Raw genomic sequence first — 27,068 nt, 5'->3', positions numbered from 1 at the left:
TCAACCACAGCCTATCGGTCAACCTCGACTCTTTGCAATTCGCATATCGGAGCAATAGGTCAACGGCAGGTGCCATCTCTCTGGCCCTACATTCCTCCTTAGAACACCTGGAGAATAAAGACGCATACGTAAGGCTCCTTTTCATTGACTACAGCTCTGCCTTTAATACCATCATTCCAAATAAACTGAATTCTAAGCTCCGGAACCTGGGCCTTAGCACTCAGATCTGCAGCTGGATCTTCAACTTCCCCACAGACAGGACCCAGGCTGTAAAAATAGGGGACAAGCTCTCCTCTACAATCACTCTGAGCACCGGTGCCCCACAAGGCTGTGTACTCAGCCCCCTGCTGTACTCACTGTACACCCATGATTGTGTAGCCAAGTTTCCATCGAGCTCAATATATAAGTTTGCTGACGACACAACAATTGTAGGCCGTATTTCGGGTAATGATGAGTTTGAGTACAGAGAGGAAATTAAGAACCTGGTGGCATGGTGCGAAGACAATAACCTATCCCTCAAAGTCAGCAAGACAAAGGAATTGGTTGTTGACTTCAGAAGGAGTAGCGGACCGCACGACCCAATTTACATCGGTGGTGCGCAAGTGGAACAGGTCAAAAGCTTTAAGTTCCTCGGGGTCAATATCACAAATGACCTGACTTGGTCCAACCAAGCACAGTCCACTGCCAAGAAGGCCCACCAGCATCTTTACTTCCTGAGAAAACTAAAGAAATTTGGCCTGTACCCTAAAACACTCATTAATTTTTATAGATGCACCGTAGAAAGCATTCTTCTAGGGTGCATCACAACCTGGTATGGAAGTTGTCCTGTCCAAGACTAGAAGAAGCTGCAGAAGATAGTGATCACGGCGCAGCACATCACACAAACCAATCTTCTGTCCTTGACCCACTTTACACCACACGCTGTCAGAGCAGTGCTGCCAACACCCACCCAGCCAACATACTTTTCGTCCCTCTTCCCTCCGGGAGAAGGCTTAGGAGCTTGAAGACTCATAAGCCAGATTTGGGAATAGCTTCTTTCCAACTGTGATAAGACTGCTGAACGGATCCTGACCCAGATATGGGCCGTACCCTCCAAATATCCGGAACTGCATCTCGGTTTTTTTGCACTACCTTACTTTCCAATTTTCTATTTTCTATTTATGATTTATAATTTAAATTTTTAATATTTACTATCGATTTGTAATCTAGGGAGCGGGAAGCGTAGAATCAAATATCGCTGTGATGATTGTACATTCTAGTATCAATTGTTTGGCGACAATAAAGTATGAAGTATCTTGAATCTAGTGACATAATTAATGAATTGATTTACAAGTGATAGTTAAAATAGTCAGTTTTAAAAAGTGAAATTACTAATATGATATGACGTGTCAACTAGTCTTAGTTCCCTAAAGCCAAAAGGGGAGGCGCAACATCTCTACATCTACTAGATATCCTCTTTATGAAATTAAAATTAAGCACACTTATGCTTTTTTGTACCTTTAATGCACATAGGAACTACATGCTTCATCCATTCCACTTTAAAGGAGGTGGGGAGAATAAAACAAAGATTTTACAAATGCTTGTTAATCAGTTTAAACTTAGTGGGCCAAAGAACCCAATTCAGTATTGTATGACTTACAATATTGTGTGGCTAAGCACAACTGCAATTCCATATTCAAGTTTGCTGATGATACCATTGTTGTGGGCTGAATCAAAGGTGATGATGAATCAGCATACAGGAGGGAGACTGAAATCAGGTTGAGTGGTGTGATAATGGTGGAGGATTACAAATACCTGGGGATACGAATTGACAATAAACTGGACTGGTCAAAGAACACTGAGGCTGTCTACAAGAAGGGTCAGAGCCGTCTCTATTTCCTGAGGAGACTGAGGTCCTTTAACATCTGTCGGACGACGCTGAGGATGTTCTACTAGTCTGTGGTGGCCAGTGCGATCATGTTTGCTGTTGTGTGCTGGGGCAACAGGCTGAGGGTAGCAGACACCAACAGAATCAACAAACTCATTCGTAAGGCCAGTGATGTTGTGGGGATGGAACTGGACTCTCTGACGGTGGTGTCTGAAAAGAGGATGCTGTCCAAGTTGCATGCCATCTTGGACAATGTCTCCCATCCACTACATAATGTACTGATTGGGCACAGAAGTACATTCAGCCAGAGACTCATTCCACCGAGATGCAACACTGAGCGTCATAGGAAGTCATTCCTGCCTGTGGCCATCAAATTTTACAACTCCTCCCTTGGAGGGTCAGACACCCTGAGCCAATAGGCTGGTTCTGGACTTATTTTCTGGCATAATTTACATATTACTATTTAATTATTTATGGTTTTATTACTATTTAATTATTTATGGTGCAACTGTAACGAAAAACAATTTCCTTCGGGATCAATAAAGTATGACTATGACTATCAGAACAACCTCTCATTCAATGTTGGCAAGACCAAGGAACTAATTGTAGACTTCAGGAGAGGGAAACCAGAGGTCCATGAGTCAGAGGATCAGAGGTGGAGAGGGTTAGCAACTTTAAATTCCTAGGTGTAACTACTCTAGAGGAACTGACCTGGGCCCAGCACTTAAGTGCAATTGCAAAGGGAGCATGGCAGCATCCCTACTTCCCTTGGAGTTTACGGAGATTTGGCATGACATCTAAAACTTTGACAAACTTCTGTGCAGTGGAGATATACTGACTGGCTACATCACAGCCCGGTATGGACACCAATGCCCTTGAAAGGAAAATCCTACAAAATCAGTGAATTTGGTCCAGCAGATCACGGCTAAAGTCCTCCCAACTACTCAGCACATCTACATGAAATGCTGTGGTAGGAAAGCAGCATCCATCATCAGGGATCCCCACCACCCAGGTCATGCCCTCTTCTTGCTGCTGCAGTCAGGTAGAAGGTACAAGACCCTCAGGACTCACACCATCAGGCCCAAGAACAGTTACTACCCCTCAACCATCAGGCTCTTGAACAAAATTGGATAACTTCACTCATTTTCACTTGCCCCATCATTGAAATGTTCCCACAATCAATGGACTCATTTTCAAGGACTCTTCATCTCATGTTATTGTTATTTATTGGTATTTTCATTTGCACAGTTTGTTGTCTTCTGCACTCTGGTTGAACGCCCTAGTCGGGTGGTCTTTCATTGATCCTGCTCGAGTTACTATTTTATAGATTTGTTGAGTTTCCCTACAAGAAAATGAATCCCAGGGTTGTACACAGCGACATACTGCATATGTACTTTGATAACGACATTTACCTTGAACTCTGAAGAATTCTAGAGGGAAAAAGCTACCATAACATGATACAAGCAACACACACACAATGCTGGAGGAACTCAGCAGGCCAGGCAGCATCTATGGAAAAAAGTTCAGTCGCCGGCTCGGCCTGAAACATCGACTGTACTTTCTCCCATAGAAGCTGCCTGGCCTGCTGAGTTCCTCCACCATTTTGTGTGTGTTGCTTGGATTTCTACATCTGCAGATTTTCTCTTGTTCATAACATGATACAACTTAGTTTCAAAATTACGTGATTCAATCTGAAAACATGGCTTTTAATCTAAATAAAGGAAGCTATGAAGTTATACAGGGCAGGCTGGCCATGGGAAACTTTGTTTAGGGGTATGGTACTTGAAAAGTAATGATTAGCGTTTAAAGAAAACATAATTGCAACAACTATACATTCCTTTCATGCATGTTACAAGAAAAAACAGTCTAAGGAGAAATTAAATCTAAGGCAAAATCTTACTACGATACTAGAAAAAGCTGGAAGCAGAGGACTGGGAGACTTTTAGAACTGAGAAGGATGAATAAGAAGTTGATAAAGAAAGAGAACAGATTATGAGTATAAAACTGGTGAGAAATCTAAAAATGACTGCAAAAGCTTCTAAAGAAAAAATCGAGTATGGCAAAATGACGGTTCTTTACAGCGAAACATGTTTTACATTTTTCAGACCAGAGTAATTAAAAATCTTGCTAATGATAAATTTTGGGCATTGAACTATTTTTCATGCCATTTTGGTAAGTATGATAATGGAAAAACAGAACAAACATAAAGATCTCAGTCGGAGATGGGAAGCAATATTACCAACAGATCATAGGATACCATGAATCATGTGTAAATACAATGAATTTCTGTGCAGGTACTATGAATTCCTGCTCATGCAATTGTTAACTTGCATTCATATCTTTTATTTTGTATTTTATGAACAAACTTCCAGACCGATTTTTCTAGTTTGGGTTGAGGATGATTTTTCTTAAGATTGATTCTCTAATCACATTTATGTAATAGTCCTGGATCCAATAACTACCCAATTGATTTTGTTCCCAAGTTTGCTTAATTATATTCCAGTAAATGACAAAAACTGTTTTGATCCCCAACACTGGTAGAAGTATATTCACGTTTCATATGGAAAATTGCAAGAATCAACAAATAATGTTACAAGCAACATACAGCAAGTAAGCTTACATATTACATATACTGTATTGACAAGAACAAACTGTCTAAAATAAAAGACTGACACGGGCTCACAACGCTAGCAACCTTGTGGGCAGCACTCGCAAGAGGGCACCACTCAAGCTACGACTGAACACGAAGAGCAATACCCCCAGAGTCTCCCAAGAGGTGGGGAGGATGAGAGACTCAACAGGACGGTCATACCGGCAATGGCCAGGACAGGAAACATGACTACGAGGAAGCTAAAGCAAACAACACTGATCAGAGAGGAATTCTTGGTAAGGTGTCATTGCAGGAAAGTCTGCAAAAACATCAGAGGGCTCAAGATACACCGGAGCAGGTCTAGATGTGGATCAATGGTGACCCAAGTGCAGCGCACGGACTTAGTATCCAGTGAGACGAAGGAGAATTCCAGCCAGGAAGCACCCCACAGAGCTGAAGATCTCTCCGCACTTGAGTCACCTCAGCACCAAAGAACAGACCTAGTGATTTCCTCTTCCGCTACCCCAATCCATTCATTAAGGAAAGACAGGATCAAATAGCATAGATCGTCAGACAACGTCACCTGGATGCAGTTCGATGATGATCTAGACGGCATCCTGGAAGTTGCCTTAGCAGGTCCAGTACACAGAAAGATCAACTCACTCACAGCCACAGCATACAATCTAGCAAAGGAACGATTTGGCCCAATGGAGCGGAGAAGCCAGCCAGAGTTACCGCGGCAACCAAATAGGAGGAAAACCAAGATTCGTCGCTTGAGAGGCGAATTAAAGACGCTCAACAAGAAGTTTAAAACCAGCTCACCGGCTGAAAAAGAAGGTATCAAGGACTTAACAAGTATGCTGCGGGAAAAGCTGTGCAAACTCCGGAGGGCAGAACACCTGCGACAGCAAAGAAGGAAGAAAGAGAAAAGGCGAGCGCAGTTTGTGAGAGATCCATTCAGCTTCATTAGGACTCTTCTTGGCCAACAAAAATCTGGTCTACTATCCAGCTTGAAGCCAGAGGTACAGGAGTTCCTGCGGGAGGCACACAGCCACCCACGGAGGGTTCAGGGACTAGGAACCAATTGGGCTGTGCGTAGACCGGAAAATCCATCAATTGAGCTGAATGTGAAGGAACCTACATGGCTGGAAATCCAGGACATCTTCCGGAAAGCTAAAGCATCAGCTGCCCCAGGCCCAAGCGGCATACCTTATAAGGTGTATAAGAAATGCCCAAAGCTTCTTTGGAGGCTGTGGAAGGTTATGAGAAAGATCTGGGCAAAGGTACCGTTCCATCAAGTTGGAAATTGGCAGAGGGATGCTTTATTCCAAAGGAAGAGGTTTCTTCCATAATTGCCCAGTTTAGGACAATTTCTCTCCTGGATGTGGAATGTAAGATTTTCTTTTCTGTGCTCGCAAGAAGGCTGACTTCTTACATGACACAATACCGCTATATCAACACATCCATCCAGAAAGGCGGTATTCCAGACTTTTCGGGGTGTCTGGAACACACCTCAATGATTAGCCATTTGATCCATGAGGCCAAGCAGAAAAAAGGTAACCTAACAGTTGTCTGGTTAGACCTCGCGAACGCCTACGGGTCTATTCCACATGACCTCATTCTAGAAGGACTCGACCACTACTACATCCCAGTGGCTATTCGAGACATGATCACCAGCTACCTAGGATTCAAACTTAGATTTACATCAGCTCATTTCACAACTAGTTGGCAGAACCTCCAGAAAGGGATTCCAACAGGGAATCCCTTTATTATGGGAATGAACCTCCTATTATCAGCAGAAGATGTAAGCTGCAGCCCGACGCTGGAGTCAGGCATTGTTCAGCTGGCTCTATGAGCGTTCATGTACAACGTCAGTATAACAACTGTGTCACATGTCCAAGCAAGATGGGTATTGGAAACCCTGGGTAATGTAGCCACTTGGGTGAGGATGTCCTTCAAGGCCACGAAGTCCAAGTGCACGGTGATCAAAAAGGGGAAAGTTACAAGCAAGTTTAGCCTCCAAGTTCAGGGTGAGGCCATCCTTTTCATCGAAGATAACCTGATTAAATGCTTGGGGAAGTGGTTTAATGTGTCACTGACAGATGAGACTAATGTCACCAATGCTGTGAAGCAGACAGACGAATCGCTGAAGAAGATCGACAAATCCAGACTTCCGGGTAAATTCAAGACCTGGCTGTACCAATACAGCATTCTCCCAGGCTTCTCTGGCTCTTCACATTTTATGAGCTCCCCATGACTGCCTTAGAGGGCATCGAGAGGAAAACCAACAAGCACCTGTGGACACGAGGAAATCTGCAGATGCTGGAATTTCAAGCAACACATATAAAAGTTGCTGGTGAATGCAGCAGGCCAGGCAGCATCTCTAGGAAGAGGTACAGTCGATGTTTCGGGCTGAGACCCTTCGTCAGGACTAACTGAAAGAAGAGATAGTAAGAGATTTGAAAGTGGGAGGGGGAGGGGGGAGATCCAAAATGATAGAAGAAGACAGAACTGACGAAGGGTCTTGGCCCGAAACGTCAACTGTACCTCTTCCTAGAGATGCTGCCTGGCCTGCTGCGTTCACCAGCAACTTTTAAGCACCTGTGGAGACGGTGGGGAATTCCCCCAAGCTTCTCTTCAGTGGGCCTCTACATTCGTTCTGGGCAACTGCAGCTTCCCCTATCATCTGTTGTGGAGGAATTCAAGGTGGCAAAATGCAGAGCCTTATTAAGCTTGAGAGATTCCAACGACGTCTTGGTAAAGCAAGTAGGCGTTACAACCAGATCTGGGCACAAGTGGGCAGCCATCGCAGCTGTGGAGCAGGCAGTGTGTTCTCCGAAGCTGCGAGATATCACCAGCAACCCCTGCAGTGGGCGGCAAGGCCTCGGCTCAGTTCATTTCCAGCAGTGGGGAAACGCAAGCACAAGGAACAGGCGAGACATGGTACAGGCAGAAGTACGGATCCGTGAGGAAGTGAAGTGGATGTCAAAGGCAGTGGAAGAAGGGTCCCAGGGTGCCTGGACAAAATGGGATCTGCCCAAGCACAAGATTTCATGGGCAGAGCTATGGAGACTGCAGCCCTTCCGTATTTCCTTCCTCTTGCGATCCGTGTATGACACCCTTCCTTCACCATTATATCTGTACACATGGGGGATGAAAGAGGACCCGAACTGTAAGCTCTGTGGTCAAAAGGGGACACTGGCTCATATACTATCCGGGTGTAGAACAGCTCTAACTCAAGGGCAGTATAGGTGGCGCCATGATAAGGTGCTTCTGGCTCTTGCTGGCACACTAGAGCAGGAGAGATGCAAGAAGAGGATGGCTGGCACAGATTTGAGGAAGGCCATCACCTTCATCAAAGAGGGAGTCAGGCCTTTCGTAACCAAAGAACCAAAGCCCAATCTGCTGCTAATGGCCAGATCCTGGGAGATGACGGTTGATGTGGGAAGGAGGTTGCAGTTCCCGGATGTGGTGCACACAACCCTACGCTCGAACATTGTACTGTGGTCAACCAAAGACGAGAAAATAATTCTGGTTGAGCTGACTGTGCCGTGGGAGGAGGGATGGGAAGAGGCTCACGAGAGAAAGGCCTTAAAGTACCAGCCCTTAGTGCAGGAATGCAAAGACAAGGGATAGCAGGCATGGTTTTTCCCCTGTGGAGATCGGCTGCAGAGGTTTCCCAGCCAAATCAGCATGGCAGTCGTTGTCAGATCTGGGCCTGGATGAAAGCAGCGAAAAACAAGCAGCTTGTAGGATGGGGGAAGAGGCAGAACGAGCCTCTTGTTGGATTTGGAGTAGGCGAGAGGAGGGAAGCTGGAAGCCAGGAGCAGGTGGGCAATGATTTGGCCACCACTGCCAGCCCACCAACTGGAGAGTGTCGTGGTTAAGGGTCAAAACACCCTGTGAAGATTGGGAACAACTTGATGACATCTGCTCCTGGTTGAAGGCTATGGTTACCTTATAAGGTAACTGGTGAATGCACCCTAACAAGTTTTGTATTCTTTGTGTTGAAATGGAGAAGGGTGGAGGGGAAAAAATATAAAGGTTGTGTGCATCCAACCAAATTTTCACAAGCATTTTGTTTCTGCAGGTAAATATTGTAGCAAGTTTGATCTGTGCAATAAATAATTCAGAACATCAAACAGATGGAAACAACAGGAATTCTGCAGATGCTGGAAATTCAAGCAATACACATAAAAGTTGCTGGTGAATGCAGCAGGCCAGGCAGCATCTGTAGGAAGAGGTGCAGTCGACGTTTCAGGCCGAGACCCTTTGTCAGGACTAACTGAAGGAAGAGTGAGTAAGGGATTTGAAAGTTGGAGGGGGAGGGGGAGGGGGAGATCCAAAATGATAGGAGAAGACAGGAGGGGGAGGGATAGAGCCAAGAGCTGGACAGGTGATAGGCAAAAGGGGATACGAAAGGATGATGGGACAGGAGGTCTGGGAAGAAAGACAAGGAGGGGGGGACCCAGAGGATGGGCAAGAGGTATATTCAGAGGGACAGAGGGAGAAAAAGGAGAGTGAGAGAAAGAATGTGTGCATAAAAATGAGTAACAGATGGGGTACGAGGGTGAGGTGGGGCCTTAGTGGAAGTTAGAGAAGTCGAAGCCTGACCTCTACCTCGCCGAGGCACAGCGACAACTCGCGGATACCTCCTCTTATTTACCCCTCGATCGTGACCCCACTAAGGAGCACCAGGCCATTGTCTCCCACACCATCATCGACTTTATCCGCTCAGGGGATCTCCCATCCACTGCTACCAACCTTATAGTTCCCACACCCCGCACTTCCCGTTTCTACCTCCTACCCAAGATCCACAAACCTGCCTGTCCTGGCCGACCTATTGTCTCAGCTTGCTCCTGCCCCACCGAACTCATTTCTGCATACCTCGACACTGTTTTATCACCCCTTGTTCAATCCCTTCCGACCTATGTTCGTGACACTTCTCACGCTCTTAAACTTTTCGATGATTTTAAGTTCCCTGGCCCCCACCGCTTTATTTTCACCATGGATGTCCAGTCCTTATATACTTGCATCCCCCATCAGGAAGGTCTCAAAGCTCTACGCTTCTTTTTGGATTCCAGACCTAATCAGTTCCCCTCTACCACCACTCTGCTCCGTCTAGCGGAATTAGTCCTTACTCTTAATAATTTCTCCTTTGGCTCCTCCCACTTCCTCCAAACTAAAGGTGTAGCTATGGGCACCCGTATGGGTCCTAGCTATGCCTGCCTTTTTGTTGGTTTTGTGGAACAATCTATGTTCCGTGCCTATTCTGGTATCTGTCCCCCACTTTTCCTTCGCTACATCGACGACTGCATTGGCGCTGCTTCCTGCACGCATGCAGAACTTGTTGACTTTACTAACTTTGCCTCCAACTTTCACCCTGCCCTCAAGTTTACCTGGTCCATTTCCGACACCTCCCTCCCCTTTCTAGATCTTTCTGTCTCTGTCTCTGGAGACAGCTTATTCACTGATGTCTACTATAAGCCTACTGACTCTCACAGCTATCTGGACTATTCCTCTTCTCACCCTGTCTCTTGCAAAAACGCCATCCCCTTCTCGTAATTCCTCCGTCTCCGCCGCATCTGCTCTCAGGATGAGGTTTTTCATTCTAGGACGAGGGAGATGTCTTCCTTTTTTAAAGAAAGGGGCTTCCCTTCCTCCACTATCAACTCTGCTCTTAAACGCATCTCCCCCATTTCACGTACATTTGCTCTCACTCCATCCTCCAGCCATCCCACTAGGAATAGGGTTCCCCTGGTCCTCACCTACCACCCCACCAGCCTCCGGGTCCAACATATTATTCTCCGTAACTTCCGCCACCTCCAACGGGATCCCACCACTAAGCACATCTTTCCCTCCCCCACTCTCTCTGCATTCCGCAGGGATCGCTCCCTACACAACTCCCTCGTCCATTCGTCCCCCCCATCCCTCCCCACTGATCTCCCTCCTGGCACTTATCCATGTAAGCGGAACAAGTGCTACACATGCCCTTACACTTCCTCCCTTACCACCATTCAGGGCCCCAAACAGTCCTTCTAGGTGAGGCAACACTTCACTTGTGAGTCGACTGGGGTGATATACTGTGTCCGGTGCTCCCGATGTGGCCTTTTATATATTGGCGAGACCCGACGCAGACTGGGAGACCGCTTTGCTGAACATTTACGCTCTGTCCGCCAGAGAAAGCAGGATCTCCCAGTGGCCACACATTTTAATTCCACATCCCATTCCCATTCTGACATGTCTATCCACGGCCTCCTCTACTGTAAAGATGAAGCCACACTCAGGTTGGAGGAACAACACCTTATATTCCGTCTGGGTAGCCTCCGACCTGATGGCATGAACATCGACTTCTCTAACTTCCGCTAAGGCCCCACCTCCCCCTCGTACCCCATCTGTTACTCATTTTTATGCACACATTCTTTCTCTCACTCTCCTTTTTCTCCCTCTGTCCCTCTGAATATACCTCTTGCCCATCCTCTGGGCCCCCCCCCTTGTCTTTCTTCCCAGACCTCCTGTCCCATGATCCTCTCGTATCCCCTTTTGCCTATCACCTGTCCAGCTCTTGGCTCTGTCCCTCCCCCTCCTGTCTTCTCCTATCATTTTGGATCTCCCCCTCCAACTTTCAAATCTCTTACTCACTCTTTCTTCAGTTAGTCCTGACGAAGGGTCTCGGCCTGAAACGTCGACTGCACCTCTTCCTACAGATGCTGCCTGGCCTGCTGCGTTCACCAGCAACTTTTATGTGTGTTGATCAAACAGATGATACAGATTATCATATGACAAAGCACATTGAAGAATGATTTACCTGTAGACCACAGCATCCAACTGCATTTAATATGGAGGCATTGTGTACAACTTGATACTGAATTCCTGCTTTTACTGCTCGTAAAACTAGATCACTGTGTGTTGTTGCACTGCAAGAGAATATTGAGAATGTACCTAAGTAAAAACATTGACTGAGAACTTAGCTTATAGATACATAAGCAGGCAATCTGTAATGCCAATGAACCAAAATATTCCACCAAACGTACAATATTCAATACTCCCTCATAATCTTTAATGTTCCAGAATTTGTGTTCAAAATCAGGTTTGAACAGGATAAATGCTTAATGGTAAATAGGATAAATGCTTGAGAATTGAGAAGAATCATGTATAATTTTCTGCAAGTAACTACATGAATGGATGAAATTCATCATTATGCTGTCACTACAAATGAACTTCTATCTTTCTGTAAGTTCTGTTTTATCTTTTTTCTTTACTGAGGAACTTAAATGAAACCCCAAAGAGTCATCATACAAGCATCATCAAAATGAAATGATTACGGATTGGTATCCATTTCATTCAATGGTCTCAGAAAGCTTTTATTTAATCCCTGACAATCACAACCTCACTTGCAATAACAAGTGCTCAAACTATGAAACTTGTGTCATTCAAAAATAGTCAAACTCCCAGTTCAATATGGCTCACCTGTCATTTACAATTTGACTGTCAAATGTCATTTCATTTCTATAATTGGAATTACACCAAACACATCTTGGACAGGTGCTCAAAGATAATTGCATTTCATTTATTGTATATCTTTTATTTATTAGCCCCTAGATCTTGTGACATTTCATTGAACAAAACTAAATGTTACAGTTTTGATATTTGCAATAAAAGATTAAATTGATTCATTTTATTCATCAGATTTACAAACAATATTGTTTTCATCTAATAACCATATAAAAACCAGATCTATTTATACAGGCGAATAAGTGAAGTTAATCTGGTGTTTAAAGCTCATCTTACGATTAGTCCTTTCCTACAACCACAATGCTCTTGTAAACAGATAAAGTAACTGAATTTCCGTCTATATTTCCCCTTACCAGAATATATCTGGCCTCCTTATCTCCCATTTCGAATACTTTTTCAAAATTTAGCTTGCTTGAGATAAGAATAGCAACTCCTCTCCTATGTCCTGATTTATATGAGGAGAAAAACAAATTAGTGAAGCCATGCTAATTAGTTTAGTTTTCCATGCTCATTATCACTTATGTGAGCTTCCTGTAAATACACTACATGGGCTTGTTCTTTTTTTTATTTTGGATAGAAATTTACTGCGTTTGATTGGATTTAACAGCCCATTGAAATTAAAAGAAATGAACTTTACTTTGTCCATAGCCATGTGAATTTTTCTGTCAATATATCACTGAAATTAGCAGAATAAAACTTAATCGATCTTTCTTTCTTTTCAAATCTTTTTATTATTATATTATTCAAAAAAAATAACACGAGTACATCGAAGTAACAACACTTACAATGTCTCAAGGAAAAAAAATTATCTTAAAGATTGAAAAATTTTGTGATAATAAAAAAACCCTACTAAGCAAAAAAAGTGGGGGGATAAAACCCCATTAGGTGTACAACCCCGGAGCCATGCGTCATACAAAAAGCTTCTAAAAATAAACATCAAACCGCCAGCAAGAGAGAAAAATATACCAAAAAATTTACAATTAGATCGTGGAGAAAATCTATCAATTAGTTCAAATGATAATAACAAGCAAATGAGTCCCATCTTTTCTCAAAATCAAATAAAGGTTCAAAGGTTCAACTTCTAATTTTCTCCAAACTAAGACATGGCATCACTTGAGAGAACCATTGTGACAAAGTGGGAGCTGATGTATCCTTCCACTTCAACAAAATGGCCCTCCTCGCTATCAATGTAACAAATGCAATAACATGTTGGTCAGACACAGAGATACCAAGGACATTTTGAGGAATTATTCTGAAAAGCACAGTTAATTTATTAGGTTATAGATTAATTTTAAGTGCTTTAGAAATTGTCGAAAAAACTGACTTCCAGAACTGTTCCAGTACAGAACAAGACCAAAAACTTAATCAATCTACTCCCTGAACAAATAAGAACCAAGAAAAGCCAATAATTGAAAAAAAGGCAATGAAGGTGTGATTCCAAAGCTGAGGTCTCTAGTAGATGACCCTGGGTTGAGCTAGAGGAAACGTCTAGCTGTGGGGGATAGCCCCTCCTACCTCTGAGTTGAGGGCCCCCATTGCAGTACCCATAAAAGTAAGTGAACAAATCTATGTCCATTACACAGAAAAGATTTCCCTGTGTATTCCTCCCATATATATATATTCTCATTTAGGTGGGGAAAAAGGAGTGAATGAATGAATTAAAAAAAAATTGAGTAATATAAAATCCAAACTATAATAAGTATTTCTTGAGATAGGTATAGCTTCATCTATTTTTGCTTCCAACTAGCTTATCAACACTTTTAAAGCTAGCCAAACCTTATGGCTCTTCTCGAGGGGGTGAGGGCTCTCCTGGGAAAACTCACAGTCTCTTCCTGATATTCTTCTCTCGCCCTCCTCCCGGCCCCTGCTTTCTCTGTTCTCTTACTATTTCCCAAGCAGATCGGGATAACTGCTCAGCCAGGCTTTCCCTCGGTTTGATCACGCTAACGGACAGCTCTCTGTTCTTCATGTCTGTAGTCACCTCTTCCACTGTCTGATACAGTTGCGTCCCATCTTCATAAAACACTCGCAGGTTAGAAGGATATGGAGTTTGGAATCTAATCTTTCCTTGCTTTAATATTCGCTTTACGTCAGAGTATTCCTTACGTTTCTGCAGGACCTCCAGGGGGTAATCTTGATCGAAATATATTAATTTCCCGTTCAAAAACACCCTCTTCTTTTCCCAGGCCCTTCGTAGAATCTCCGCCTTGGTATAGTATCGAAGGAATCTAATTACTATTGAGCGTAGCTTATCTCCTCTGTCTTCAGTAGGCCTCCATAGTCGAGGGGATCTCCAGCGCGTCCCACAGCAACTTTCCTACACACTCCATCACAGACAAACCCTCCACTCCCTTGGGAACATTGTATATCTTGATATTTTTATGTCGCAACCTTCCCTCCTGGTCAAGCAGTTTACTTCCTTGTTGATTTAATATTTTTATCTTCTTACTTAGTATCTGTTCCACGTTTTGCACGCGATTTTCCACCTTCTCAATTCGTGTCTGCCACCGCTATTTTTTGATTGACATTGGCGAGCTCTGACTTGATATCATTTAGTTGCTGTTTTATATCTTTTTGCAATCCCCGTATCTCTTCCAGAATTTTTATCATATTTGCCGCTTCGCCTGAACGAGGCCCATTGTCAGCCTTGCTACCACGCGTTCGGGTAGGAGAGTCATGCGTTGCCCCTCCCTCGTCCATAGGCTCTGCAGTGATGCTTTTTTTATCTCCATTCTTGACCCCCTTATCAATTCAGGTATTTTCGAAAGATCTTATACTTGATGAATTAACCGGTCAAAATATGCATTTTTCCAGAGGAGCTATTGATTTAAGCTGCCATTCTGGATGATGACATCACCAGAAACCCTAGGAAGTTCATTTTGTCAAACAGATCGGCTAGATATGCCACAGCTCCATGTACAAGTTTAATCTTTCCCAAACTCTTGTTGAGTTTTCAAACTCTTGCAAAAATTCAACCACGGTGTCAAAATGTTCAAAGGAACGTTTTAAGCAGCAGCCTTTTCAGAGTCAATGTATTTCAGTGTGAAGAAGCAAGCGTTCAAACTCTTCATTGTTATCTTGGCATAATTGGCTATTTAATGGATGAGCTTTAGTTTTGCTGATAGCAGATATTATAAGACATGTTTGAAAAAAGACACTGGCTAAGGTTTTTGGCTGCGAGATATTGAGGATAATAGGTTGCAAACAGACTTGGAATTTCTTTTTCCATAAATGCCCCTGAACCAGCAAGGCGACCTGTCATATACGGTGCTCCACCTGTTGCACAAGAAATCATGTTCCTAATTGGAATACTTTTATCCTCAATATATATTTTGAACTCATTGTGGATTGATTCTCTGTTGATATTTGTTTTTAACTTTTTATAAACGAGAATCTCTTCATAAACTTTTCCATTTTTGATAAACTGTACATATGCCATTAGCAATGCCTTGTTGTCTCGCACAGTTGACTCATTCAGTTGTATCCCAAATTCTGTTTTTTGCAGCTCTGTGCACAGTTGATGGTTTTACTCATTTCAGCAATACAATGAGCTACAGAGTTATTAGAAGAATTGATTTTAAAATATTAGTATCCATTTTGACAACAGTGGTGAGTACTTTTGATACAGCAGGCATTATTAATCTTTCACCAATTGTATGAGATCTTCCACACTTTGCTATCATTTTGGAAATGTAATAGTCATAGTCATACTTTATTAATCCCGGGGGAAATTGGCTCAACGGCTCCATAAATAATAAATAGCAATAGAACCATAAATAATTAAATAGTAGTATGTAAATTATGCCAATAAATTATGAAATAAGTCCAGGATCAGCCTATTGGCTCAGGGTGTCTGACCCTCCAAGGGAGGAGTTGTAAAGTTTGATGGCCGCAGGCAGGAATGACTTCCTATGACGCTCAGTGCTGCATCTCGGTGGAATGAGTCTCTGGCTGAATGTACTCCTGTGCCCACCCAGTACATTATGTAGTGGATAGGAGACATTGACCAAGATGGTATACAACTTAGACAGCATCCTCTTTTCAGACACCACCGTGAGAGAGTCCAGTTCCATCCCCACAACGTCACTGGCCTTACGAATGAGTTTGTTGATTCTGTTGGTGTCTGCCACCCTCAGCCTGCTGCTCCAGCACACAATAGCAAACATAATGGCACTGGCCACCACAGACTCGTAGAACATCCTCAGCATCGTCCGGCAGATGTTAAAGGACTCAGTCTCCTCAGGAAATAGAGACGGCTCTGACCCTTCTTTGAAACCACTATCAAGGTTATTTTTGGCTTTCTTGGCAAATGACTTGAAATGTGCAATACTTTTCAAATGCTTCTTTCATTACCTGGAACTGAGTAATACCATAAGTAGCCTTTTCAGGGTGTCTTTTACAGAAGTGTTCCAGCAACCTTGATGGTTTCAAGGCTTCATTAGTATTATAAATACGACACATGGGGTGTCGCTGATCTGACAGGAACAGTATAAACCCATACATCAGGTATGTAACTTTGTACTGATGCACTTTCTGTAGTTTCTGTTTCTTAGCAGGATTAGAATTCAAGGCTTCACTGTCTTCAAACTCGCAGAGATTGCACCATACGTATTTATCCATCATTAGAAGGGGCTAAGATAAAATAAAAGATTAGCACAAGCTGGGAATGCCTATCAGATGCTGACAATGGTAGTGAGTTGACACAGATGGAGTGATGGTAGCAGCCTCCAAAGGAATGGTAAGGCAAAGATGAAGACAATCACAACAGGGAAAATTACATTCACAAGAATTCTGTTTGGAATCTGAATGTTAGTCGGGATAGAGCTAGAGTTCGGCAAGCTACCTTTGTACTATTCCGGTTAGCATGACTGACCAATCACATAACGTCTCATAATCCCCATAGATGGTTCTTGACCGCACATATGAAGCCGAAGTCGCTTTGTGCACCTCAGGAGGAGTCCTTGGGGTCGGCAGGTTCACTAATTGCTTCTATTTCACCATTTGGTTCTGACCAGCACTGTATCATTGCATGACTTGTTTTCTGTAGATCTGTAGGGAAAGTTAAGAGGATGTACTTGACTTACCAACCATTAAAATGCACGAACATGTCCTTTGCCGCAAGTTGAAGGGAACTGTTGGGCACGCTAGATGCTCTTTTATGCATTCCCAATAATGTCTGTTTGGTTGGTAAGGTCATATGAGATTGCTGAGCTTCAGACGTGTTGTGACAACAAGTGCTCACTGCCTGTGGCTCTTCCTGTGTTCCAGCGCCTCATCCTTTTTCTTGGAATTGCCTGCTCTACTAAATCAGTCGGGTCTCATGTTTCCGTAGGTTGCCGCCTACCACCTCCAAGAATCTTGAATGCCTTCCGACGACTTCTATTTCCTCTAATGCCCCTGTAGGACATATAACCACCCCCAAAACACAAAATTTCTTCTCTTTAACCCATTTTGTTGTTGGCTTACTCCTGTGTTTCAATCATTGTCTTGTTGCATCATCCAACTTCTATTAAGCTTCAGGTGACAGACGGCAATCCTGCCATTCTCCTTTAACAGGTCTTGATACAATTTTGAAATCATTGTTTCCTCAAATATTGCAAGCTGAGGCAGCAAAGCAGCCCCAAACCATGATGCTCCTTCCACCATTCTTCACAGTTGGGATGAGGTTTTAATGCTGGTGTACAGTGACCTCTTTCCCCAAACATTTCTGTTGAAAAGTTCAACTATTCTCTCATCTGTCCACAGAACATTGTCTCAGAAGTGTTGTAGAACATCCAAGTGGTCTTTTGCAAACTTGAGACGTGCAGCAATGTTTTTTTTTGGAGAACAGTGGTTTCCTCCATGGTATCCTTTCATGAACACTATTCTTGTCCAGTGTCTTTGTTATAGGGGGCACATGAACAGAGACTTCAGCAAGTTCTAGAAATTTCTGCAGATCTTTTGCTGTTACCTTTGGGTTCTTTTTCACCTCCTTCAGCACTGCATGTTGTGTTCCTGGTGTGATCTTAGTAGGATGCCCACTCCTAGGGAGTGTAGCAATAGAACTGAATTTCCTCTATTTGTAGACAATTCCTCTTACTGAGGACTGATGAACAATCAGGTCATTAAAAATGTTTTTGTAGCCTTTTCCAGCTTCATGCATTTCTACAATTCATCTTCTAAGGTCCTCTGAAAGTTGTTTTGATCAAGGGATGGTGCACATAAACTGATTTTTCTTAAGAAGAGCAGGCTCTGTCAGTAACCCGCTTTTGTGTGTCTTTCTTTATAGGGCAGGACACCTCTACAACCCACACCTTCAATCTCATCTCATTGAATGGATCACCTGACGCCAAATAGCTTTTATAGAAGGCATTACTCCAGAGGTTCAAATACTTTTTTGAACCTAGGCTGCGACTGTTTAAATGGTGTACTCAGTATTGACAAGAAGTACAATTGTTTGTGTGTTATTAGTTTAGGCACATTGCACTTGTCTATAATTGTGACCTAGATGAAGATCATACCACATTTTATGAGTAATTAATGCAGAAAATCAGGTAATTGCAAAGGGTTCACAAACCTTTTCTTGCAACTGTACATAGATCGGATCTCCACTGGAAATATGAAATAACATTAGTTCTGATTTTTGATATAAAAATGATAAATAAAGAACAATTGTTCTATGTTCAGATGAATTCCTGACATATACCTAATGACTTACCCAAATGGATCTCCTACTACAAGAAAAGCAATGTCATTATCAACAGCATCCCTCAAAATTTCATCAGCATCTTGTTCAACCATCTCTCTCTCTGCAATGATGAGTTCACGACCATAAAACTCCTCCTACAATGAAAGGGAACATAATTAATATTTAAGTATGATTTTCCCATTCATATAGTTGGGTTTATAATGGTAATTGTAAGGGACAATATTTAATCATCAGTCTAGTCTCTTTTGTTTGCCAATGAGCCTGTTTTACTGAGCTGATAACTCAAATGCATTCAGTTGCTAAAGGTTTTCTTTTCCACCACAATGTGAACAAAATCATTATGTTTAAATTTTACCTATAAAATGTTATAATGAAAGATGAAACAAGAAGCCAAAGTTCTGCTCTGGAGATTGATGCTAATTAAACAATTAATCAATCTTTTCTGCACTTTTAACATAACAACTTCAAGGTATTTCTCTTTAAACTCAAAAACACTAGAATCAACAACTTACCAGAACTGCACTTCTAATCTGGCTAATAGCAAATTAGTTCACAGCAGCAAAAGCATACCTAAAACCATTTATGGTTTTATGGTACAGTATTTGCTATTTTAACTGGGCTACAGATAAAATTCAAAGTATTTTTGTACTATGCAAAGTGGTTATTTATGTGTTTTCTCTCAGAATAAATTAGGTTTCCAGCATTCCTAGCAAGTCTACAACCTAACAACAAATGCCTGCTCTATCTTACAAAGATCAGCCACAGCACTGGTAGAGTTAACAACTCCATTTGAGAGATCAGACTGCAGTAATATTTGAAGTTTTTAAAAACTAATCTCAAACAGCATAGCTGTAGCAGAATATTAAAACCAAAGTAGCCAGAGAAACCCAATGCATACTTAATAAGATGTTATTTTTTTAACAGGGTTCATGGGATATAATCAGTGAATGGAAACATGACTGATATTCACTAATACATAGTAGTTGGGGTGATTAATAATAGCTGTTTTTTTTACTTTGAACAGCTAATGAGTATCTTTTCTATCAGAATAGGTAAAGTAAATATTGTTGAGCTTCATAGCATAGGATCATACTATCTACCAACCTAAATAATGATGGAAACTTTGGAATAGTTTTGATAAATTTTGGTCTCTAATTAGCAATGGCAGAAAGGAGCAAACATAGCCAAAGTGGTTTGTTATCTTCTCAAGGTCAAAGCGGGGGGGGGGGGGGGGGGGATTTATGCATAAAGACAATGCAGTGGGTGAGGTACTTCACATTAGTACTGTATTGACCAAGGGAAGGATCGGGTTGATAGTGAAATTAGGAACTGGCTTGTTAATGTTCGATGGCAAGTCAACATTTAAGGAAGAGGTGTAAGGTGTCTTGAAAAACATTAAGGTGGAAAAGTTTTCAGGGTATGATGGGACCTATCCTAGGATCTGAGGAGAGAATGGGAGCTTGGTGGAGATCTTTGTATCCTCTTTAGCCACAGGCAGGGTCCCATAATTCTGGAGACAGACAATGTTATTCCTTTGTCTAAGTAAAGCAAAAGAGACATCCCAGGAAATTATGGGCTGGTGAGGCTTACATCAGTGGTATAGAGATTTTTGGAGCAGATTCTTAAGGATAGAATTTACTCACATTTGGAAAAGGATAATTTATAATCTGCTTGGCTTTGTGAAGGAGAGGTCCTCTCTCACAATCTGATTGAGTTTATTTTGTGGATGCGACAAAGATAATTGATGAGGGTAAGGTATTGAAACCAACCTCTGCTCCATTAACTCTGTGTATGCTTCCCTCTGCCTTGGGAAAGTAGGCAACATAATCAAAAATCCCTTACATGATGGTCATTCTCTCATCTCCCTCTTCCGTTGGACATAAGTTACAAGAGCTTGAAAACACACACCACCAAGCTCAAGGATACATTCACAAGACTGTTGAACTCAGATTCTCTTGTACAATAAAGATAAATTCTAAATCTTTCAATCTATCTTTTTTTGGGTCCCATACCTTATTGCCTATCTGCACTGTACTTTGTTCTGTAAATGTAATACTATATTCTGCATTTTGTTATGGTTTTTCCCTCTGTATTACTTCAATGCACTTATGTTTTGAAATGATTTGTTTGGATGAAATGAAATTTTTTTTTACTGTACCTCATTTTGTGTGACAATAGTAAACAAATTACCAAACTGGTTCAGTTAGAGATGACAGGGTGTAGTCTTAGAAGGGTGCTTTTGTGACTGGAAGCCTGTTACAGTGATGTTTCTCACAGATGAGTTCTGTGCACTCTTTGTGGCTAACCTCAGTGACCACTTTATTAGAATCACCTGTATACTAGCTCATTAATGCAAATATCTAATCAGCCAATCATGTGGCAGCAACTCAATGCATAAAAGCATGCTGGCATGGTCAAGAGGTTCAGTTGTTGCTCACGCCAAAGATCAGAATGGGGAAGAAGTATGATCCAAGTGACCTTGAGAGTGGAATGACCTCCTGGAATTTTGATGCATAACAGTCTCTGGAGTTTACAGAAAATGGTGAGAAAAACAAAAAATGTCCAGTAAGCAGCAGTTCTGTTGGCAAAAATGTGTTGTTAATGAGAAAAGTGAGAGGAGAATGGCCAGATTGGATCAAGCTGACAAAGATGATGATAACTCCAATAACTATGTGTTACAACAGTGGTATACAAAAGAGCATCTCTGGACTCACAACATGATGAACCCTGCAATGGATGGCTCCAGCTGAAGACCATGGCATATACTCAGTGGCCACGTTATTAAATACTGGAGGTACCTAATAAAGTGGTGACTAAGTCTATACAATTGATTTGAATGAAAATGTAGATGGACAGATTAGAACATCTGAAAATGATACAAAAATTGCTGAAATTTTGGATGGTGGTAAACATTGTCAAAGGATACAGTAAAATATCGATAGTTAGGAAGAAGTGACAGATAGAATTTAATCCAGACAAACCATGCTGCTACACAGCAGTAATTTATTTGACCATTGTTGCAAAGAACACTGAAGTAAAATCAGAGTGTTAAACTAATTAAAAGTGAAATAAGTGGAACTTTCCTTGAAATCGAAGCTTCAAAGAGCTTCAGTAAAATTGAAAGCAAGGCGATATCTCTGCATTGGTTAGTCATACCATACACAAAGGGGGATGGTTACATTTTTGAGTGACCAATTTTGTGAGCCCTGGATACTGCTGCATGGACCTAATATTTTATTCAGTGCTTAATCAACTATTTTCCTATATAAACCTGTATAAAGCTACACCTCATGTCAACCACTATGCCTCCATCAACTTCCCAGTCAACTCCTTAAAAATCTCAATCAGAGTTGTGAGACATGATCACATTGCACAAAACCTGACAGGTCCCAGTCTTTTCAGATGATCATATATTCTGTCACTCAGAATTTTCTCCCAGTTTCCTTACTACTGATGCAAGGCTCACTGACCTTAGGTTTCCAGACTAATGAGACTACATTAGTTATCTACAACATTAGTTAGTCTTCTGGTACATCACTCATGGTTAACAAAGGTGCTTCACTGGCAATCTCCTAACTTGCTTCCATTAACATCTTGTAATTAACCCCATCATATAAATTTCCTGTACCTGATGTACATTTTCTTCTTTTCCTTGATCTAATCTTCAATATTCATTCACTAACCTAGGGTTCCAAAACGTAACATCTCTACTTCTTACTCTTACAGGAGCCTTCCAAATCTGAATGCTGTTCCATTTTCAAGCAACTACTTCTCACATGTTCACATCCAAGGATACACATTGTATCAAAAGGATAGGCAGGTAGGCAGAGGAGGTGGGGAAGCTCTGTTGGTAAAAAAAAGAGAAACCAAATCCTAAGAAAGAGGTGGCATAGGATCAGGAGATGCAGAATCCTTGTAGGCAGAATTAAGAAACTTCAAGTGAAAAAAGACTGTGATGGGAGGTACATATAGGCCTCCGAGCAGCAGCCAGGTGGTGGAATTCAAATTCTGATGGGAGATAAAGGCATGTAAAAAGGCTTCACTTCCAGATGAGCTCCATACCGTCTATGCTCTCTTTGGCTGTCAAAACATGGAGGAACCTTCATGAACTCCGACAGCCCACATCCTTCAGGAGGGTGAACCCACGGAAAGCACCCAGCCCAGACGGGGTACCTGGCTGAGTGCTTAAGACCTGTACTCATCAACTGGCTGGACTGTTCACTGAGATCTTTCACCTCTCACTTCGGCAGTCTGAGGCACCCACCTGCTTCAAGCAGGCTTCAATTGTACCGGTGTCTAAGAACTTGGTTACCTACCTCAATGGCTATCGTCCAGTAGCACTTGCATCCACTGTGATGAAGTGCTTTGAGAGGTTGGTGATGAAACATATCAACTCTTGCCTGAGAAGTGATTTGGATCCACTCCAACTTGCCTACTGGCACAACAGGTCCACAGCAGATGCCACTTAATTGGCTCTGCAATCAACCAGGGAACATCTGGACAGCAAACATGCGTACATCAGGATGCACTTTATCGTCTACAGCTCAACATTTCATACTATCATCCCCTCAGAACTAATCAGTAAGCTTCAAGACCTTGCCCTCAATACCTCCTTGTACAATTGGATCCTCGATTTCCTCACTTGCAAACTCCAGTCAGTTCAGATTGGCAACAACTCCTCCACAATCTCCATCATCACAGGTGTACAAGACTGTATGGTTAGCCCCCTGCTCTACTCACTTTATACTTATGCCTATGAGGCTAAGCATAGCTACAATGCTGTATTTAAGTTTGCTTATGATACCACAATCATTGGACAAATCAAAGGTGGTGATGAATCAGCACATAGGTGGGAGACTGAAATCTGGCTAAGTGGTGCCACAATAACAACCTCTCTCTCAATGTCTGCAAAACCAAGAAAATGATTATTGACTTTAGGAGGAGGAAACTGGAGGTCCATGAGCGGGTCCTCATTGGGGGATCAGAGGTGGAGAGAGTCAGCAACTTCAATTTCCTCTGTTTATCATTTCAGATGACCTGTCCTGGGCTCAGCAGGTGAGAGCAATTATGAAGAAAGCAGGGCAGTGCCTCTACTTGATAGCATCTATACTGACTGGCTGCATCACAGCCTGGTACGGAAACACCAATGCCCTTGAATGGAAAAGCCTACAAAAAGTAGTGGATGAGGCTCAATCCATCATGGGTAAAGCCCTCCCAGCCACCAGGTTCAAGAACTGTTATTACCCTTCAACCACCAGGCCCTTGAACAAGAGGAGATAGTATCACTCACCCCATCACTGAACTGTTCCCACTAACTATGGGCTCACTTTCAAGGACTCTTCATCTCATGTTCTCTATACTGATTGCTTAATTATTATTTTTTCCTCCTTTATATTTGTACAGTTTGCTGTCTTTTGCACATGGTGGTTGTTTGTTCTTCCTGCAGGGTGTGGTCTTTCATTCATTTTATTGTATTTCTTGCATTTACTGTGTATGCTCGCAAGAAAATGAATCTCAAGATTGTACACGGTGACGTATATATACCTTAATAATAAACTTACTTTGAACTTTGAAAGGGCAATGTTATTATAGTCCTGGAGGATTTCAATATACAGGTAGACTGGGAAAACCAAGCTGGATCCCAAGAGAGGGAACTTGTAGAGTGCCTCTGAGATGACTTTTTAGAATAGCTTGTAATAGGGAAAAGGCAATTCTGGAATGGGTATTGTGTAATGAATGAGCTATGGTTAGAACTTAGGAGGCAGTGATAAAATTATAGAATTCACCCAGTAGTTTCAGAGGGAGAAGACAAAGTCAGATGTATCAGTATTACAGTGGAGTAAAGTGAATTACAGACCCATGAGAGAGGAGCTAGCCAAAGCTCACTAAGAAGATACTATTAGGGATGACAGATCAGCAATGGCTGCAGTTTCTGAGGGTAATCTGAAAGGTGCAGGATAGATACATCCCAAAGATGAAGTATTCTAAAGGGAGCATGAGGAAACCTAATAAGCGTTTTGCATCAATCCTAACTGTGGAAAACACTAACAGTATGACAGAAATTCGAATGTGATAGGCAGAAGTGAATGTAATTGCTATTACTAAGGAGGAGGTGCTTGGGAAGCTGAATGGTCAGCTGGACCAGACCCCATTGAGGTAACTGAAGAGATTGTGGTGGCATTAGAAATTATCTTTTAAGAATCACTAGATTCTGGAATGGTTCCTGAAGACTAGAAATTGCAACTGTCACTTCACTCTTTAAGAGAGAGAGGCAGAAGAAAGGAAATTATAAGACAGTTAGTCTGAGCTCAATGGTTGGGAAGATATTGGAGTCGATTGTTAAGGATAAGGTTACAGGGTACTTGGAGGCACATGATAAAATAGGGTCAAGTCAGCATGATTTCCTCTAGGGGAAATCTTACCTGACAAATCTGTTGGAATTCTTTGAGGAAATAACAGGCAAGATAGACCAAGGAGTCAATGGATGTTGTTTACCTGGATTTTCTGGCCTTTGACCATGAGGCTACTTAATAAGAGCCCATGGTATTACAGGAAAGATCCTATCATGGATAGAAGAGCAGCTGACTGGCAGGAAGGAGGCAAGGTGTGGGAATAAAGGGGGTTTACTTTGATTGGCTGCCAGTGACTAGTGGTGTTCCACAGGGTTCAGTATTGAAACTGCTTCTTTTCATTATACGTCAATGATTTGGATGATGGAATGATGGTTTTGTAGCCAGGTTTGAAGATGATACAAAGATAGGTGAAGGGACAGGTTGTGTTGAGAAAGCTGGGAGAATTCAGAAGTGTTTGACAGACTGGGAGAATGGGCACAGGTAGCAGACATAGTGTAGGGAAATTTATCACCATACACTTTGGTAGAAGGAATAAAGGCCTAAACTATGTTCTAAGCAGGGAGAAAATTCAAAAATCAGAGGTGCAAAGGAACTTAGGAGTTCCTGTGCTGGATTCCCTAAAGGTTAACTAGCAAGTGAATCAGTGGTAAGGAAGACAAATGCAATGCTGGTACTCATTTTGACAGGACTAGAATATAACAGCAAGGATGTAATGCCAAGGCTTTATTAGGCATTGGTCAGACCACAGAAAAGAATATTGTGAGCAGTTCTGGGCACCTTATTTAAGAAAATTTGTGTTGGCCTTGTTGAGGGTCCCGAGAGTTAAGAATGATTCTGAGAATGAAAGGGTTAATTTATAAGGCGTGTCTGATGGCTCTAGGCCTATACTTGCTGGAATTTAGACAAATAGAGTAGGAGGTATCTCACTGAAAACTATCCAGTACTGAAAGGCCTAAACAGAGTGGATGTGGAGAGGATGTTTCCCATAGTGGGTGAGTCTTGGACCAGAGGGCCCAGCCTCAGAATACAGGGATGTCCATTTAAAACAGCAATGAGGAGTAATTTCATTAGCCAGAGGGTACTGAATCTGTGGAATTTATTGCCACAGACAGTTGTGGAGGACAGGCCATTGAGTATAAGATGGCTGTAGATAGGTTCTTGATTAGTCAGGGCATCAAAGGTTATGGGGAGAAGGCAAGAGGGATAATAAATCAGCCATTATTAGAGCAATGTCTAATTCTGTTCCTATGTCTTATCGTCTTGTTTTTTCACCCCTCATAGTAGTTGTTCACCATCTACTTCCTCCAGGTCCTATCTCATGGGCCCTTACCTTTCCATCATTATCTTTAAGCTTACTGACTATATTCCTCGTGTTTGTGTACTGACTATATTTGTTTCTCTACATACTCCTCTATCACTTGTCCATTCTCATTCTCCAAAATAAAATCAACTAACTACCCCTTCCCTGGAAGAAATTTTAAATGTTGCAATTGTATTAGCCTCTACTGGCCTATTTAGCACCATGTTCCAGATAACCATCAGTCTGGATTAAAATCTTACAAACAAAACCCTTTTAGATGCATTTTACAAACTCCATCCCATCTAAGATCTGTGCACTATGCTAACCCCAGTCCATACTGAGAAAGTTAAAAATCCCACCACAAAATCTGGACAACACTATGATTTTACACCTTTTTGCATTCTGTAGACCCGAGTCCACCCATCCCCATATGAGTGTCATCCCCTACAGCGGGTTTCCTGTAACCACATCTTTGCCACCTTTATTACCTTAAAAGACAAGAGACACTTTGGGATACGACTTGGAAATGTATTACCATCCCTTGATCATTGCTAAAGCAAAATCCTCCTACTTCCTGCCCAAATTAACCGAATACGATCACTCAACACGTGGACTGCAGAAGTTCAAACAGGCCTTTGTTACTCAGAAAATAACGGATTCTGGTGAATACTTTAATCTATCACCAGTCCGTCCCCTTTCCCACATCAAGCATGCAGTTCTGTGATAAACTAGAATGCAATATAGCTATCGCTGTT

General features: G+C 42.1%; 1 protein-coding gene across 1 annotated transcript in view; it reads right to left on the bottom strand.

Annotated features, from left to right (window-relative positions):
• The window catches only part of dph5 (diphthamide biosynthesis 5), an 84,248-nt gene that overhangs the window by 56,733 nt on the left and 447 nt on the right, over window positions 1–27,068 (bottom strand). Inside the window, exons 2-3 of the mRNA XM_072274093.1 lie at window positions 18,670–18,794; window positions 11,266–11,374 (exon numbers count right to left, since the gene is read on the bottom strand). Coding sequence (XP_072130194.1) covers window positions 11,266–11,374; window positions 18,670–18,794 — 234 coding nt within the window. The remainder of the gene's footprint in view (window positions 1–11,265; window positions 11,375–18,669; window positions 18,795–27,068) is intronic.

The sequence above is a fragment of the Mobula birostris genome, chromosome 12, assembly GCF_030028105.1.
Source record: "Mobula birostris isolate sMobBir1 chromosome 12, sMobBir1.hap1, whole genome shotgun sequence".
NCBI lineage: Eukaryota > Metazoa > Chordata > Chondrichthyes > Myliobatiformes > Myliobatidae > Mobula > Mobula birostris.
This window is presented reverse-complemented; position numbering and strand designations above follow the sequence as displayed.